This window comes from Magnolia sinica, chromosome 11, assembly GCF_029962835.1.
Source record: "Magnolia sinica isolate HGM2019 chromosome 11, MsV1, whole genome shotgun sequence".
Classification (NCBI taxonomy): Eukaryota; Viridiplantae; Streptophyta; class Magnoliopsida; order Magnoliales; family Magnoliaceae; genus Magnolia; species Magnolia sinica.
In genome coordinates this window covers 20,428,535-20,446,305 of record NC_080583.1, presented here as the reverse complement: position 1 = coordinate 20,446,305, position 17,771 = coordinate 20,428,535, and the positions used below count along the sequence as shown (strand labels likewise).

The 17,771-nt window shown below is 40.3% G+C and overlaps 1 protein-coding gene across 1 annotated transcript; it reads right to left on the bottom strand.

Annotated features, from left to right (window-relative positions):
• Nucleotides 1-9,076: 9,076 nt before the first annotated feature.
• Nucleotides 9,077-16,457, bottom strand: LOC131218913 (alpha-dioxygenase PIOX-like). Its single transcript, XM_058213792.1, has 10 exons — nt 16,300-16,457; nt 15,588-15,851; nt 14,946-15,095; nt 14,691-14,824; nt 14,078-14,291; nt 13,417-13,562; nt 13,106-13,333; nt 11,842-12,044; nt 11,294-11,537; nt 9,077-9,431 (listed from the first exon to the last, which is right to left on the bottom strand). Exons 1-10 carry the CDS (start codon nt 16,399-16,401, stop codon nt 9,206-9,208), a joined length of 1,911 nt encoding a protein of 636 aa, XP_058069775.1. The 5' UTR covers nt 16,402-16,457; the 3' UTR covers nt 9,077-9,205.
• Nucleotides 16,458-17,771: the final 1,314 nt, after the last annotated feature.

Sequence of the window (17,771 nt, the reverse complement as noted above, 5' to 3'; positions counted from 1 at the left end):
AAATGAGAAAATAAACAACACCTAGCCTTACTGCACATGATTTAATATCCCAGGTATGTAAAATAAAGTAAAAAGGATGGATAAAAGAGAGCATTACAAAATAAAAGATAAAAGAAAGTGAGTGTGTGCTTTTAATGTGTCTAGAATGTGTGGAATGTAATGCAAATTTATTTAAGATTTGAGTAGGAAAATGGGAGACCCGACACCCTTTTTTGGTGCAAAAGGGATGGTCAGATATCCCTGATTTCAACCATACTCTTTAACTTTATTAGCTTCTTTCCTAAATTGTTTTCCCTAAAGCTAGTCTCCTCAATTAGGTTGGACCTTGACGTCAATTAAGAAATCTCTGAAGTCTTTGGAGAATACAATCTACCCTGTGTTTCTCGTTTACTGACCCTCTCTGTCTCTTGGCATCCCTGGGGCCGTTTCTGATCTCTATCCTCAGAATGACAGCTGTTGCATTGCATTTATAAATTGAGATTGTCAGCTCGTGGTGGGCCAATGGTGGAAACTTGTCCCTATTTTGTGATTTTGACGTCTACGGGATCTAAATATAGGTTTCTGTTAGGTAAAACGTATACCATGTGGACGTCGATTTACGGTGAGCTAATGATCAACATTGCACAAATTTTTTTGAGAAAATAGGCTCCTTGACACTTGTTGGAATGAGAAATGGAAGTAGGGATGATGGCGTCACCATTGGGTTGCTACTAGCCTACTATTTTATGTTGTCAATCTGGTCCATTGGTTGCTTTTGGGAGGTACTGGGGACCCTTAATATTTGACCCGTTTGGATTTGTGATGCTTTACTGGTTGGATAGAGACAAATTTAAGGTGTTTCAATAGGTTGTCCAGAAGGTCTAGATGATCGGTTAGGATTTGATTCTCAGGTTCTAGATTTGCTGATCAGGTTAGTTGTTTGCTCCTAAGATGTGCCGAGGGTCTTGCCCTTTTGATCAATTAAATTTTTGATGGTTCTCGAGTTACCTAGGAATGCTTTTATTGAAGCTCAACCAAAGTCTGAAGAGTAGATTAGTCTCATTTTGGGTGGGGTGTCTACCATAACCCTGTAACCATTTCTAACTTAAAAAAAAATTACAACTATTATGTGGATTGATGATTTAAAAACTGATTGGTGGTTAACTAGTGTAAGAAGCAGTCTCATTAAAACAATGTTGATCAGCATGATGATGTCGATGATATTATGACCTCTTCTATGGGCCTTTTTGGCTTCATTCAAGTAACATTGTTCAATGGGTCGAATTTCCTTCAATGGCAATCGAGACATTACTCAAGTTAGATCACGTGCTCATTGAAGATCCGCTCGTGCCACCTTCCAACAATGATATGTTGGAATAATTTCAAAACATATAGGATTAGGAGTGTAATGACCACCTATGCAAGAGCCAAATATTCAATACTCTTTTCGATTCATTGTACATTATCTACCACAAAGAGAAGATTGCTAAGGTTATGGCAGGCGATGTTAGATAAGTACACATCGAAGGAATAAGGCAAAAATAAACATAAAAAATCCTTATAAGTTGATATGGCCGAACAAATGAATATGGTAGATGTCATCTATGAAATTGCATGTGGAATAGGATACCACGATTATGTGAGGAAGCTTGACGGAGCTATGGAATGAAGGCTACGTCCTTTGAGGGGTGGGGGGATTATGACTAAATAATTTTTTTACCAATTAACACACAATTGTTTACTTAAACTAATATGCCAATTTAAACAAAGTAAATCAATTTAACACTAAGGCTTCCAAGCCAATAGTGAGTCCAATTACATAAAATACAATATATGCAATATGCTAAACAACTAGTCCATAAATGATAGTATATATGTGTGTGTAAGATATGCTAACTATTAACTGTTGAGATGTGAAGCCACATCTGGGTTCCACTCGACCAGTCGAGTGACCTGCTCGACCGGTCGAGTGGCCCACTCGACCAATCGTGGACTAGCTCGACTCATTTTTCATCGAGTTGGGATTTTGAATTTTTGAGGTGCTCGACCAGTCGTGGGATGTGCTCAACCGGTCAAGGGTGCCGCTCGACCGGTCGAAGACTCCACACAACTAGTCGAGCTTACGCAGATTTGAGTTCAGATTTGATTCGGACTGCGAAAATTTGAGTCGATTTTCGCAGAGGTGCGAAAGGAAAGTTGCCTAAACTATAAATAGGTGTCCTTAGGGCTTTTCTAGGGTATGAGAAATTATTCTAAAGTGTGGGCAAATGATTTTTCTCTGTACTTTCGAGGGAAAGGTTAGTATATTGCCTTACAATCTTCATTTTTTTTATAGTGGAAGTTTGCATCCGTGGTTTTTTACCCTTGTTAGGGTTTTTTCATGTATATCTTGTCTTGTGGTTTATTTGGAATGCTTCGATTCTGTTTCTAGTCTGTAGTTCTTCTTGTTTATCGTTTGTGGGTGAGACCGGAGATTGGATCTCGGTTCACTACGTTGTTGGCATGCTATGCAACAACTGGTATCAAAGCTATTGGTTTAGTTCTATTGGGAGCAATGACAGAAGAATGAAAGACTAGAATTGAGAAGTTTGATAGTTCAAACTTTGCCTTCTGGAAGATGCAAATGGAGGATTATCTGTATCAGAAGGACCTCTATATTCCTCTAGGAGGAAAAGAGAAGAAACTAGAAAAGATGACAGATGATGAATGATTTTTATTGGATCGGAAGGCTTTAGGAACGATCCGACTCTCTTTGTTTAAGTGCTTCGCCTTCAATATATCCAAGGTGAAAACCACAACAGAATTAATGGAAGCCCTAGCCACCATGTATGGAAAACCCTCAGCATCCAATAAGGTTCATCTTATGAAATAGCTATTCAACATGAAGATATCAGATGGTGGGAGCGTTGCTGAACATCTAAATGAGTTCAATACAGTCACGAGCCAGTTGGAATCCATTGGCATTGTTTTTTAGAATGAGGTTAGGGCGTTATTGATCTTATCCAGTCTATTAGACAGTTGGGATGGTTTGGTGAGTACTGTGAGCAATTCTTTAGAGTTGACAAAGCTGAAATTTGATAATGTGGCCAGTTTAATTCTCAACGAAAAATCTATAAGAAAGGCATCAGATGTTTCAGGGGATTCAGGGAATGCTCTAAACATTGAAGGAAGAGAAAAATCGCTGAACAAAGGAGGTAATAAACACGGGTGTTCTTAGTCGAGGAAGAAGTCTAAGGGACTGAAAGACAAAGATGGGTGTTGGCATTGTGGCAAGGAGGGGCACATGAAACATGATTGCAGAGTGCTTAAGAAATAAGAAGAAAGCTCTCAAGACGGGAAGGATTCAGTGAATCTATCTGAGGAGAGTGACATAGAGGCATTGATCTTGTCTCTTGATGCGAGGAATGAGTCTTGGGTTATAGACTCGAGTGTTTCATTTCATGCCACTTCATGTAAGGAAGTTTTACGTGATTATGTGTTAAGTGACTTTGGGAGAGTCTACCTGGGTGATGATGAGTCATGCAGTATCATTGGAAAGGGAGACGTTCATATGAATCAGAAAGATGGACGACTTTGAAATTGAAGAATGTCAGAAATGTACTGAATTTGAGACGGAACTTGATTTCAGTGGTGCAGTTGGCCAATACTGGTTATGAGACGACATTCACCAGTAATTCTCGAAATATCACAAAAGGTGCCTTAGTGATATCTCGAGGCAAGAAGGAAAGTATCTTGTACATGACTTCAGGATCATATAGTTTACTCACAGTCGCATCAACTGGAGTGAATGGGCAGTTATGACATCAGAGGTTGAGACTTATGAGTAAGAAATGGATGAAAGTACTATTGTCAAAAAGGAAGCTACTAGGGTTGAAGTCTATTGACTTGAAATTCTGCGAGGACTACGTGTATGGCAAGCAGAAGAGGATAAGTTTCAAGAAGACATGGCGCGCTCTAAAGGCGCATCTGTTGGAGCTTGTACACACTGATGTGTGGGGACCGGCACAGGTATCATCTTTTGGTGGTTCACGTTATTTTATTTCCTTTATTGATGATGCTAGTAGAAAACTGTGGATTTATTTCTTAAAACACAAATCTAATGTATTTGATGTATTTAATAAGTGGAAAGTTATGATAGAAAACGAGACAGGTAAAATATTAAAGTGTCTCAGATCTGATAATGGGGGAGAATACTGTAATAAGAGGTTTGAGAAATATTGTGCAGCAAATGGAATCAAACATAAGAAAATGATTCCAGGGATATCACAGCAGAATGGTGTGGCTGAGCGCATTAACAAGACCATCCTTGAGCGCGCCAGGAGCATGAGGTTACATATAGGGTTGCCTAAGACCTTTTGGACAGATGTTGTGAATACTGCCGCATATCTCATCAATAGAAGTCCCTCAGCACCATTGGATGGTGGGCTACTAGAAGAAACGTGGACTGAGAAAGAAGTGAACCTTGCACATATCAAAGTGTTCAGTTGCACTTCATTGTTCACATTGATGTAGAGCACAGAAACAAGCTTGATGCGAAGTCTAGGAGGTGCACGTTTATAGGCTATGGGCAGCATGATTTTAGCTACAGCTTTTGAGATGTAGAAAATAAGAAAATCGTCAGAAGTAAGGACGTAGTCTTCAATGAAAAAGTGATGCATAAGGACAGTGTGCAAGAAAATAAGACCAGGTATTACAGCGCCACAAGATGATCATGCATAAGAGCATTATGAGGTAGAGTCACAGACACCAGTTGTGAGGAGATCTACTCAGAAGAGGAGACCCACGGTTCGATACTCACCCTTCTTACATTATCTACTACTGACAGATAATGGTGAACCAAAGTGTTTTGAAGAAGCATTATAGTCAGATACACGGGTTAAGTGGGAGCAGGCCATGGATGATGAGATAGACTCTCTTGAGTCTAATCATACATGGGAGCTAGTCACTCTACTCAAGGGTAAGAAAGCTCTTCATAACAAGTGGATTTACAGACTGAAGGAGGAGCACGATGGTTTGAAATGGTACAAGACCAAATTGGTTATGAAAGGATTTCAACAAAAGACAGGTATCGATTTCACTGAAATATTTTCACCGGTAGTAAAAATGTCTACGATTGGCATGGTCTTGAGTATAGTGGCTATAGAGGACTTACAACTAGAGCAGCTAGATGTTAAGACAGCCTTTCTTCATAGTGACCTTGAAGAAGAGATATATATGCATTAGCCGACAAGATACGTGGCACTATGAAATGAGAACAAGGTGTGCAGACTGAATAAGAGTTTATATGGCCTGATGCAGGCCCTGAGGTAGTGGTAAAAGAAGTTTGACAGTTTCATGTCGGGAAACGGTTTTAGGAGATGTCATGTAGACCACTGTTGCTATTTGAAGAAGTTTGATATGTCGTATATCATCCTTCTTCTGTACATTGATGATATACTTGTGGTCGGTTCAAGCATGAAGGACATCTCAGATCTCAAAAGATAACTGTCTAGAGAATTTTTCATGAAGGATTTAAGAGCTGCAAAACAAATCCTAGGCATAAGGATAAAGCATGACAGTGAAACAAGAAACTAGTTTTGTCACAGGCAGAGTACATAGCCAAGGTACTTGATCGATTCAATATGGGAGGTGCTAAGCCGGTTATCACTCCATTAGCCAACAACTTCAAGCTATCTAAGGAACAAGGGGCAAAGACACAGGAGGAACGGGACTATATGGCTAAAATCCCATACGCGTCAACTATTGGGAGTCTCATGTATGCTATGGTGAGCATGAGGCCAGACATTGCTCAAGTAATGAGAGTTATTAGTAGGTTCATGAACAACCACGGGAAGGAACATTGGGAAGCTGTGAAGTGGATCCTCAGATACCTGCTAGGTACTAAGGATGTAGGGCTGTGTTATGGAGGATCAAAAATCAAGGTACAAGGCTACGTGGATTCAGATTTGGCAGGAGATATCGACAGCAGAAGAAGCACTACAGGTTATGTCTTTAATTTAGGTAGTGCTGCAGTCAGTTGGGTCTCTCAGTTACAGAAGATAGTATCTATCAGTATGACGGAAGCAAAATATGTTGCGGCTACAAAAGCGTGCAAGGAGATGGTGTGGATGCAAGGTTTCATGAAAGAGTTGGGTAAGAAGCAAGCATATTGCAAGCTGTACAGTGACAGATAGAGTGCAATACACTTGGCTAAGAATTCAGTCTTTCATTCAAGGACCAAGCATATTGCCATCAGATATCACTTCATACGTTCGTTACTAGAAGATGGGTCGATTGCTCTAGAGAAGATTCATATAACTGAGAATCCTGCGGATATGCTGACCAAGGTGGTCATAAGAGAGAAGCTGAAGCTCTGTTCAACTTTAATTGGTCTTCAGGCTTGAAGACGGGGAGGTGGTGTATTCTGGATGTAGAAGACGAAGGTTTATGGTGATGTGTCTCCAAGTGAGAGATTGTTGAGATGTGGAGCCACATTTGGGGGCCACTCGACTAGTTGAGTGACCTGCTCGACTGGTCGAGTGGCCTGCTTGACCAGTCGTGGACTGGCTCGACTCGTTTTCCAGCAAGTTGGGATTTTGAATTTCTGAGTTCTCGACTAGTCATGGGATGTGCTCGACTGGTCGAAGACTCCACACGACCAGTCGAGCTTACGTAGATTTGAGTCCGGATTTGATTCGGACTGCGGAAATTTGAGTTGATTTTCGCAGAGATGCAAAAAGGAAGTGGCATAAACTATAAATAAGTGTTCCTAGGGCTTTTCTAGGGTATGATAAATAATTATAAGGTGTGGGGAAAAGGGTTTTTCTCTGTACTTCCAAGGGAGAGGTTAGTATATTGCCTGGTAATCTTCATTTTTTTTTTCATATTGGAAGTTTGCATCTATGGTTTTTTACCTTTGTTGGGATTTTTTCAGATACATCTTATCTTATGGTTTATTTAGAATACTTTCATTTTGTTTCTAGTCTATATTTGTTCTTGTTTATCATTTGTGGGTGAGACCGGAGATTGGATTTTGGTTCACTGCGTTTTTGGCGTATTGCGCAACATTAACTCCTAGCAATCATCTAGTCATGGAAACATATAATTCACTAATCAATCGTATAAGCATAATTAGAAAAATGTACAAATAATAAGCATAAACTTAAGCATGTATAGGAGTTCAGTTTTCCTAATCTGCTCTTGACAGACACACTCTCCCTAAGTGTACTAGATTTCACTATCGGAGGTTTTAAATTAGGTTCACCTCTAACCTTTGCAATCTTAGACAAGGACCGCTGTTCTACACAAGAACATATCTAGTGTACACTCCCGTTGAAGGCTCCCATAAGAGACTTCAATTGGTTTTCTATCAGCTAACCAACAACTTTAGTCCTAGTCTAAGGACGTATATTTACTCCTAATAAAGGCTCCTATAGAGACTGATATATACACACTCGTATCCGGTGAATTTGACCCTACACCTAAACCTATATCCTACACAAGAATCTATCGGGTTCAGGTTATAAACTCTTACTGTCAATCTTACACAAGGAAAGAGAGTATTGACTCATTAATAGACACTTGTTAAATAGAACCCCTTTGATGCGTCGTGCTGGAGTTGCTTCTTTAAATCTCTCCCGTGCTTGAATCCATTCCTTAATTGCTCTTCCGATTATTGATGCTGATGCTTTACCAATGCTTCAACTCTAGGATCAAACATCTTGCATACGATACTCCATTAAGGTGACCAAGGTGATGGGAGGTTGTTAAAATCTTGTACAACTAATGATGTAGTTGAAATTCTAAGGGATTCACCTGGAAGGGTCTTCTAGAGGATTTATACAAATGATATGCCAAGAAAATTTGGTCTAATCTAGAAAATGATGGAGTTCAAGTTAATATATATTCTCAATGGAGGTTGGAATCCTAATTAGAGTGTTAAAGCTCATAAAGGTGACTTGAAACTCATGGGATTATAGGTTTAGGATGTGGGATATTAATATGTAATAAATTAGCCTTCTATTGCACAAAAACCCCTCATTTTACCTGAGAATCGAATGCCCTTTTATAAAAAATTGATTTGCAATGACGATAAAATAACTAGTTAATGACTCTGTCGTTAGGATCGAAATGGCATCCAATTGGATTGAAGGTCCTTCGATAGGATTGAACAGTCCATTGATCCCATCGAGAAAATTTAGAATTATATCTGATGGTTGTTGTGCTCATTCTTTGATTGGATCGAGTGGTCTTTCTATTCCATCGAGTCTTATCGATAGCCTATCGATGGGATTGAGGACCACTTGAAAACTGTTATTTGGGGTAAATGATTTCACAACAGCTATGCACCTCTTCTAGCCTTACTTATCATATTTTAATTAGGCTCCTCAAGCTAAGGGATGTTCAAACAATTTTTTACCTATTAAGTCATAATCATCTAAAGGTTTATGATTGTTTTTTGCTTTTTGATGCTCCATGTTTACTTGTGTTTTTGGTCTTAATCTTCCAAGGGCTCAACCGACTACATGACACATAGAATTACGTGATTGATAAACAAGATGCATAAATCAGTACACTAATAATATATGAAGTCAGCTTGATAGTGAGTCTTATGTTACACTATTTAAGAAGAGAATTATTCCAACTTCCATCATTCTCCATGATTCCCTCTTCAACTTACATACCTCTAATGCCTCACATATAATGGAATATTATATGTATTATATAGTTATTCGCATTTAATTCATGAACAGAAGGTAACCAACCATCTTTGATTTTTCTGTGCTTTCAATTTTTCATTAATTTTAATTATATTTTTAAACACTGAACTTTATTGTACGTTTTTTCTTTCTTTCTGTATGTGACGTTGATCTAAAAAGTCCAATGGGCCAACCTGACCACGGGTCATCCTTATGTGTGGACTCAGTCAAAAACCAGAACTGGTAAAAGCAAATTTGGAAGTTCTCATCATGAAGTATGGACAGTTGACGAAACAATAATCAACATCTCATGATTTATGGGCTGGATAAAATTTGTTAAGCCCACCAGATGAACATGCCAGGACTGTTTAAAATGCTGGCCCAACAAGGGCTGCGTATTGTCTTTCTCAAAGAGGTAATTTATACAAAGGCAAATTCACAAATTTTATTTAGTAATAACAAATAACCACAACACATTAATGCTAAGTGAAATACATAACATAAAAACAATAAAAATAAAAAGCCACAGTAATACAATGACTGATCACTTAATTAGGAATCCGAAGGTAGACGGGAACGTGGTTTGTTGGTGATGGATCTGAATCCCAAACGGAGAATGCGCTCGTAGAATTCATCCATTTATCGACCATATCAGGATAGTGGCGGCTAAGTACATCCCTCAGGCTCTCCGTTGTGTTCACCCACTTCAGGCCTTCTTTGGTATACGTCTCCTCATCGAAGTTGCTCGTGAAAAATCGATCTGCTTCCAATCTCCTGTACACACAAAGAAAGGTAATTAAGCTACTGATGACAGGCGGGCTGGACTGGCTCGTTGGGATTTCATATTTAATAGAGGTAGGGTTGTAAATGGGTTGGAAAGGGCTGTAGCCAAGTGAAGCTTGCTAGTTAAGCATCTTGGTCCAGGCTCGTAATGGCCCACATGTTAAGAATCCGGTCTGAGTGGGTTAGATAATTTTTAGGGGCTCGGCCCAAGCCCAGCCCACTTCATTACTGGGTCTCAAACTCATTTTCAGGTCCGGACTGGGCCTTTGATCTTAAGCCCAGATCCAAACCAAGGCAGGCAGGCGATGATTAGGTCTAGGCTAGACCGGTTCACTTTCACTCCTACCGTCAAGGGTATGGCTGTCAATGGGTATCGGATGTACCCCCACAGAGTTTCATCAGGGCTGCTCTAATTTATTGGATCGATTTAGAAAATAGGTGGGGTTCGACTCAGCCATTTTGGACCCAATTAAAAACTAGGTCTGGTGTGGTTTAAGTTGGGTCCACCATCTTAGACACCATTAAAATTGGATTACGACAATTCTTGTTTACTTTATTAATAATGTTTTACATGTCAATTATATATTAATTATTTTGAGAATGAAATGAAGTTTTCTAAGCCACACGCATGTAAGAGACCCGTTTACACTAGGGCTGAAAGTTGGGCGGGTTCAACTTGCCCAACCCATGACTGACCCAACATTGGGTTGGGCTTGGGCAAGATGTATTGGATTTGGTCTCAGGCTTGGGCTATATAAACACCAACCCGATAAAACTTGGGTCGGGCTCAGGTTGAGGTCTCAGGTTGCCTGACCCAACCGAACCCGATTAATATATAAGTTACTTATAAATTATAATTGAGTGTGGATCCTGTTGAAGGCACAAAAAATTCCACTGCCGGCCTGCTGGGTCTCATTGATCCAGGTCATTTCTGACAAGATACATCGGATTTCTCTCTCCCAAATAAATTGCATGTTACGCAATAGGACTTTTAAAGGACTAGTTGTTCTATATTTTAGCTTGTTTGTTTGGAAAAAAATAAAGTTCTTTACTATAAATAACTACATTTATAATTAATAAAATCATAGGTATAAAAAATAAGATGTGTATTGAAATATAATAAACTAATTTAATAACGAAAATATTAGCAATATTAGCATATATCCAGCTGAGCAACCCGACCAAGCTTGCTTGGGTTGGGCTTAGGTTGAGAATTCCCAACCCAAGGTTGGGTTAGGGTTGTGGTACAGGAACCTAGGGTTGAGTCAGGCTAGGGTTGAGCACCTACCCGACCCAACCCAATCCAACCCAACCCAACCCAACCCAACCGACTTTCAGCCCTAGTTTACACCATGCTTGTATCACAGTCGCACATGTGTATGATTTAATCCATCCATTCAAATGGGCCCAACCAGTCACATACCCTTACCGTATATGGACCCCACCCAAACGTAACCATGAGTTCCTAGGTCCCAATCTGCTCTTAAAAAAAAGAAAAAGAAAAAGAGAGAGATCTGGACCAGGTAAGACATGAACCGGATAAACCTGGGTCCAGGAATTCCTTGACCCGACTCTAAAACCAACCCGTTAACACGAGGTGATTTCTTCGGTCCGGGCGCAAATTTGAGCTACAATAATAAATGGGCTGGCTAGGGTCTGTGCCTGAATTTCAGGTTCGATTAATGAACTATCTGGGCCCGGGTCTAGACTATAGCCCGAATTAACAAAAATGGGCATGGCTTACCTCTGCCCATCACCACACCTTCATGGATTTAAGATTCCGGTGACTCGGACCGAGTTGTGACTCAGTTGAGTCAGGGTTGACATTCTGCACTCAATTAAAAATAATGTACCTCGATGCCATGATAAGAAAGATGAGGAAGGCGGTTTCGCTGATGGCGAAGCCCTTGATTTTCTTCTCAGCCATGAGACCAACTTGCAAATCCAAGCTCTCCACATTGTCACCATATACTTCACGAAGAACAGCGATGGCTTCCTCATCGTCGGTCAGATCTTCCCATTTGGTTATTGGCAGCATGAGCATGTTCCTTCGGAATTGGTTGTATCGCGCTACGTTTCTCTCCCTGTCCCTATATACTGTTTGCAAGGACACATTATAAAATGAGGCCATGTAGGAAAATTAAAACATGTAGGCTGTGTTTGGATGTTCAATCAAATTGAATTACGATAATTCACTTCATTAAAGACTAATTGACCAAACTGGGCCAACCCCATATCGCAATTACTATCGTTTGCAATTTGGTCACTGAACGAAATGCGATTTGCTTTTAAGCGCGACCTTAGTATTCTATTGTGTTGAAAATACTAATTAAGAAGCAAACACGACCTTAGCATTTGATTGGGTTCAAAATACTAATTAAGTGAAATTCTTGAAGATTACTTTCGAGTGCCGGCATGTCAACATGGTCAGGTCTGTTCTTTCCATTGATGTCCTGAGGTATGATGTCCCTCATCCATTGTGGGTAGTTCCATAAATTGAGTGCGCCGCTTGCTTGGTGGCCCATCGATACCATCTGGGTTTCAAATCCGATGGCGCCGATCTTCTTCTCCCCTTCAAGTCCAATCAATTCTTTCATTGGAACCCTACATCAAACGCATTCGTTTGAGCGTACTGTTGGATCGATAGAAATTTAAGTAACATACTAAGTTATAATTAGTGCTAGTAACTTATGTATCTTTGTGAGTAGATATGCATGGATACATGAGAAAATACATAATGCTCTATCGATCTGTTTTGTCAGCCTGGCCACTTTGTATGTAATGCCCAGCTTCTGGTGATCTGAATCGTTTCATGAGGTGGTTTTTGGTCTCAGTTGTTGGAATGAGTTAGCCATGATACTAACTCTGAGGAAGATGGCCCACATCCAAGGCAGGCCCTGCATGATGGACAGTTCACTTCGAAGGTGTGCCCACAGTCCACATGATTAGTGATGGATATTGAAGGTGGGCCCACAAGACGAATAATTAACAATGATAGTGGGCCCCGAATGATGGATGACCCACATCAAGGTGGGCCCACATATTGATGGTCCATATTAAAGATCGACCCCTTATGATGAATGACCTACACTTTGAAGTTAAGCCCTGCATAACGGACAGTCCACATTAAAGATAGCCCCTCATAATGGAAGATCTACAACCGGTGTCTAACATGACATACAACCCACATACAAGGTGGCCCCACATGATGGACATCTGACATTGGAGGTGGGGCTTGTAAAGTGGATGGTCTATATTGAAGGTACGCACCACACAGTGGACACTTCACATTGAAGTAAAGGCTAAGGTGGGCCCAACATAATAAATAGTGCACATCAAAGGTTGGCCCCACATGATGGAAAGAGGATATTAAAGGTGGACCGGCATCAAACAATCCAAAGAGGAGAGGAGGGGAAATAGAGATTAATCGAAAATATTTAAAAATTAACTATGCGATGTTGAAACCAAACAAACTTTACTACCTTTTGGCTAATTAGTATACAATTTACAAAACATAATTATTTATTGAATATCAGAAAGTAAGAAAAACTACTTGAGGCATTAGTAGCTTAAGCAAAACAACTTACAATCCAAACGGATCTAAGACTTCTATCTACATTTATGTGTGTATGCATGCATGCAATGAAACGGGTAGAGAAACATACTCTTCAAGAATAGGAGGGGACTTGTTCTTCCCTGGAATGGTTTCTATATCCCTTATCAAGATATCATCAGGAAGAAGAGAATGCATTCTGTAAACACTCACAAATTCCTCTGTGAGTGAATAAGGGACACCATGGTTCTCGGGTTTCCGGTTCCCAATAAATCCACTCAGAGTTGAACTCCCAGTATGCCCGAATCGGTCCTTGAATGTCTTCCCAAGCAATCCATACCTGCATTATGATAAAACCCATCTCAAAATGAACACATTCACAAAAACTCAATGTTGCTTCGAGTGCAGCCGAAAAATACACACCAATTAGCTCGCATTCCAGCAAGGAGGGTATCCATTTTAAGCAACTCGACCGTCCAATCGATGGTGTGGATCTTTGCAATGACTGCGGACGTCACCAGCCGTGCATGACGGTATAGTTCTTCGTCGCCAAGATCGGGATAGTTGTGCTGCGTGGTTGTTTCAAATTCCACCAAATAATGAAAAATGATTAGAAGTATAGTTAATGCATTTAATCTATTTAAGCACTCATGTGGATAAGAGGGGAATACATGTAGGAGATCCAGACCGTTCGTCTGCATACCTTGAAAATTTACTCTAATCAGATTATCCAAGCGATGGTAGGGACAAGCAAATGAACAGCCTAGATTTCATACACATGTATAGTGCTTTAGAACTAACTCCTAGATCTAGGGTCTGGTGCCTGATCCCTTTAAAGAGAAAAATCGGAAGTTAAAGGACCCATGCCGGTTTACATTGCGAAACATTTTTACAGCAGCTCGATCAACATGTCAGATTTGGGGACCAAAGTAAGTTCATGATTCACCTGTAGATTTTTTATGTGGTGGGCCCCACAACGGATGTTGTCTTTTAAAATCAATGATCAGATGGCTACAAAAATTGCTCACTGTGATGAACCCCAGTCCACCTCACACCGGTTATCAAATGATAGTTTGATACTCACCTTGAGCATGTCACATACTGCATTATGTTCTTTAACGAAGAGAGCTTGCAACACGGAAACACCAATCCAACTATTGCGCACGTCGCCAGAGATCAAAATACCATTGTCATCGTGGGGAAGAAGACCATCATCTGAGATGACAAGCTTCCCATCTTTGAATGTCCGAACACGTGCCAATTTCTCCGCATTGCTTCCATAGACAGCACTCCCATCCCTGTAATTATCCATGTTAGTCACCACCCAGTAAGGAAACAACTCTAGAGAAGGAAAGGAATGGGGTTTTTTTTTTCTTTTTTTCTTTTTTTTTTTTTTTTTTTTTTCCCCTTTTGCTCAAGTGCCATTTGGATGCGCTATTGAATTCATTTGCAATAACAAATCCGAGAAAGAGGAAATGGCACTAATGTTGTAATTGACTACTCAAAATGAGGATTTGGACTTCAAATTGCAACTTCATTCCTTCCTATTCCAACTTCAAAGTAATATCATTGCAATTTGGATTCTAGTTTAGTGCAAAAATTAATTGGAAATTGGTTATTTCGTCTCTATAGAACTAACCATTTTGATGCAATAGGATATTGCATTAAAACACAATTTACTTTAGTTCGACACTCACCACCATGCAGTCCTAGTATTCAAATGCCCATTCTTGATTTCATAAAAGCCTGTAGGGACTTCTTTCGTCTTGTAGAATCGGAATGCCTTGAGTGGGCATTCACTTGCCACCGATGTGGGGGCTGTGATCTCTATCTGTATCATTTGGAAATTATGGAACCCTTAAAAATCGATAAAGAATACAGTTAATCATGAAATATCATGATATTTGGTGCAACCAAACACACTCTAATATAATTAAGTTGGCATACTCTACCTGTTTGGTATCCTCAAGATGGTCAATCCAGTCATGTATCATGAATTGGATCCAAGATGCAGCTATCATGTTGAATTGCTTTCCTGTGTCTATCATCTTTTTCCTAGCAAGTAGCTTTGTTGCAACAACGACTGGATCTGGCTTCATAACCTGTTCAATTAACCAAAAAAAAAAAAAAAAAACCCTGTTCAATTCACCCATATGCCACATGAAATCTTGACCGTACATAGTTCCCTCTTTGTGAATTGTGATCTATGCTCATCCAACATGTGTTGGGCCATGAGGCTCACATGAAGAGATGTTGGATGATCAGAACCATCATTCAGTTCGGTGATACTTGTGATGGACCATGACCAAAAACCATGATGAAAGGATGATCCTGACATTGTTTTGTGTATTTGAATATGAACTGTTCAAATATATCAACTTTACAAATGGATGATAAGAGTCATAAATTCAGCATGAGTTTTAAGCTATGGCCACCCAAATGAGCTACAAGAAGATCAGACAGTTCTGATCATCTGACCATCTTGGCATGTGAGGCCACCAATGGTGGCGTTGCAAACTGTATGTATTCAAACAAGCTCTTAACATAAACTAAGCATCTTAAGGATCGAAGTGAGAAATTTTTGCTCATTTTACCATGTCTTTCTGTGGAGAAGGAAGCATGTTCCGTCCGAAAAACGTCCCCTGGCTACCGGCCTGAGCATCAAATGGATCATTATACTTGCCATCTGCCGTTCTATAGGGATGACTTGCAGGGTTATGCCTTAAGCCAGTTGGGGACTCTCCAACATTGAGGAGATTGTATTGCTCATGCAGATGTCTTCTTATGGCTAGGTACAAAAGGCCCAAGAACACAGGCAATCTGTGCCAAATCCCTAACCTGTCTATGAATTGGACAACCTGCAAAAAAAAAAAAGCATGATCAATATGATTATGAACATTGTTTCTAAGTCATATCACGACACACAAAAGAAATGAAAATAGAGGTTTGCGAGACCATCATTGCTAACATCTTGAGCATTGAACACTTATAGGGTGATGAGGAAAGTTGGTCTGGTGGGTCTCTGCATCGAGGTTCTATAGCTCAAAAATCACAGGGATGCGACTATGTTATCAATTGCATTAGCAATCTAAGATGGTCCAGATTCAGTGGATGAGAATTGATACTGATTGGATGGGGTGGATTCTTGGATCCCAGTGATTTCTGGCTATAGTCCATTGTCATGGTAGCCCACCAAATGCATGTAAACATTGCCCTGGACAATTGCCAGGTGTACAGTGGCGATTGTCGCAGAACTCCTTAGCTCTTTATCATGAAAATGCATTGAGAGTTCTGCTAGTGACTCACAAACAGGAGGAGCCTGTCGATGAGAGTCATTCTCCCATGAACTTCATTGATTTGATGAGAAAGAGAGTAGAGAGACTTGAATATCTCAATGAGGTTGCTCATGGCTTCTATCAAGACTTTATGAGAGAGAGAGAGAGAGAGAGAGAGAGTCTAAGAAGGTGTTGTTGTGAGATATGAGGGAGAGAGAGAGAGAGAGAGAGAGAGAGAGAGAGAGAGAGTCTAAGAAGGTGTTGTTATGAGATATGGATCCTCGAGTGATGCACATTGCAATTTATAGAGATGGGTGAGTCCGCCCCCTGAAAAATTCACCGGTTCCAAAACCACCAATCTTGTTCAGAACGTTCTTCTTGAGATATCTTGGTTTTCCTTACACGTGGCACATCAATGTTGAAGTGCCTGGTACATGAATGGAAGCGGATGGAAGCGGATTGGCTGCTGTAACGCACATCTAGCTGATGGAGTCGAGATCCTCTGTTATTGGTCAACAGGGATTTCCTGTTATCCTAATGGTTTGGCGTCCGAAGCTTTATTTTTTATTTTTTTTATTTTTTCAGTGAGTGGTGACGTGGACCAATGAGGACTAGGGTATCAGGAATTCTCTGTTGACCAGGTAACAGAGGATCCGGACTCCTAGCTGATGTAGGTACGTGTCGTGCGAAGACGAGCGCAGACGCTCCTCGAGCTCCCAGTTGTACGAACGGTTCAAAGGAGATCAAAGTTACATGGGCCCCACAATGATGTATTTATCATATCTACACCGTTCATCCATTTTTCGAGATCATTTTAGATATTTATCCCGAAAATAAGTAATTTCCAAGGCTCAAGAGTGGACCACACCACAAATAAAAGTGGGGACAATGATTCTCACCGTTAAAACATTCGTAGGGCCCACCGAAAAGTTTACTTTCCATCCGATCTGTCCATAAAGTCACACAGACCTGGATGTAGAGAAAAAATATATCATATTGATCCAAAATCTCCAGTACCCCCAAAAGGTTTTCAATGGTAGGCGTTCAATCCCCCACTTTATTTTACACTGTGGTTCACCTGATTTTTGGATCTATCGTATTTTTTGAAACAAGCCTTAGGACGAGCTCACCAAGTGGACTGACGGTTTGGATATAACTCATACCTCATGATGGGACCACAGAACTTGGTGACGTCAACACACCAGCTACATCGGTGGTGTGTGGTACACCAGCCAATCCGCTTCCATGAGTTAAAGCCTGACTTTGCATCTCTGTACACAACAAACACATGTATATTATATTTCTTTCATATTGACTTTTCTTGGAAATCACATTCTTTGATTATCAGCCAAAAGTCTCTAGACCAACGGTCAAGATCATCCCTTCATGTGGGCCCATTGTTGGCAGGTAGGCTACAAGTCGTGGTGCACCCGATGGTTTATAGTTTTCTACGATACATCTTCCACGCGCCATGCAACTTCCATGCAATGAAGTTAAAAGTTA

Bases quoted from the DNA above. Each gene is read 5' to 3' on its own strand.
- LOC131218913 (XM_058213792.1), bottom strand. From the start codon at position 16,401: ATGAGCAACCTCATTGAGATATTCAAGTCTCTCTACTCTCTTTCTCAT. The intron at 15,852-16,299 runs GTGAGTCACTAG...TTTTTTTTGCAG, and splicing joins TCGACAGGCTCCTCCTGTTT to GTTGTCCAATTCATAGACAG. The intron at 13,334-13,416 runs GTGTGTATTTTT...ATCATAATGCAG, and splicing joins GCTGGAATGCGAGCTAATTG to GTATGGATTGCTTGGGAAGA.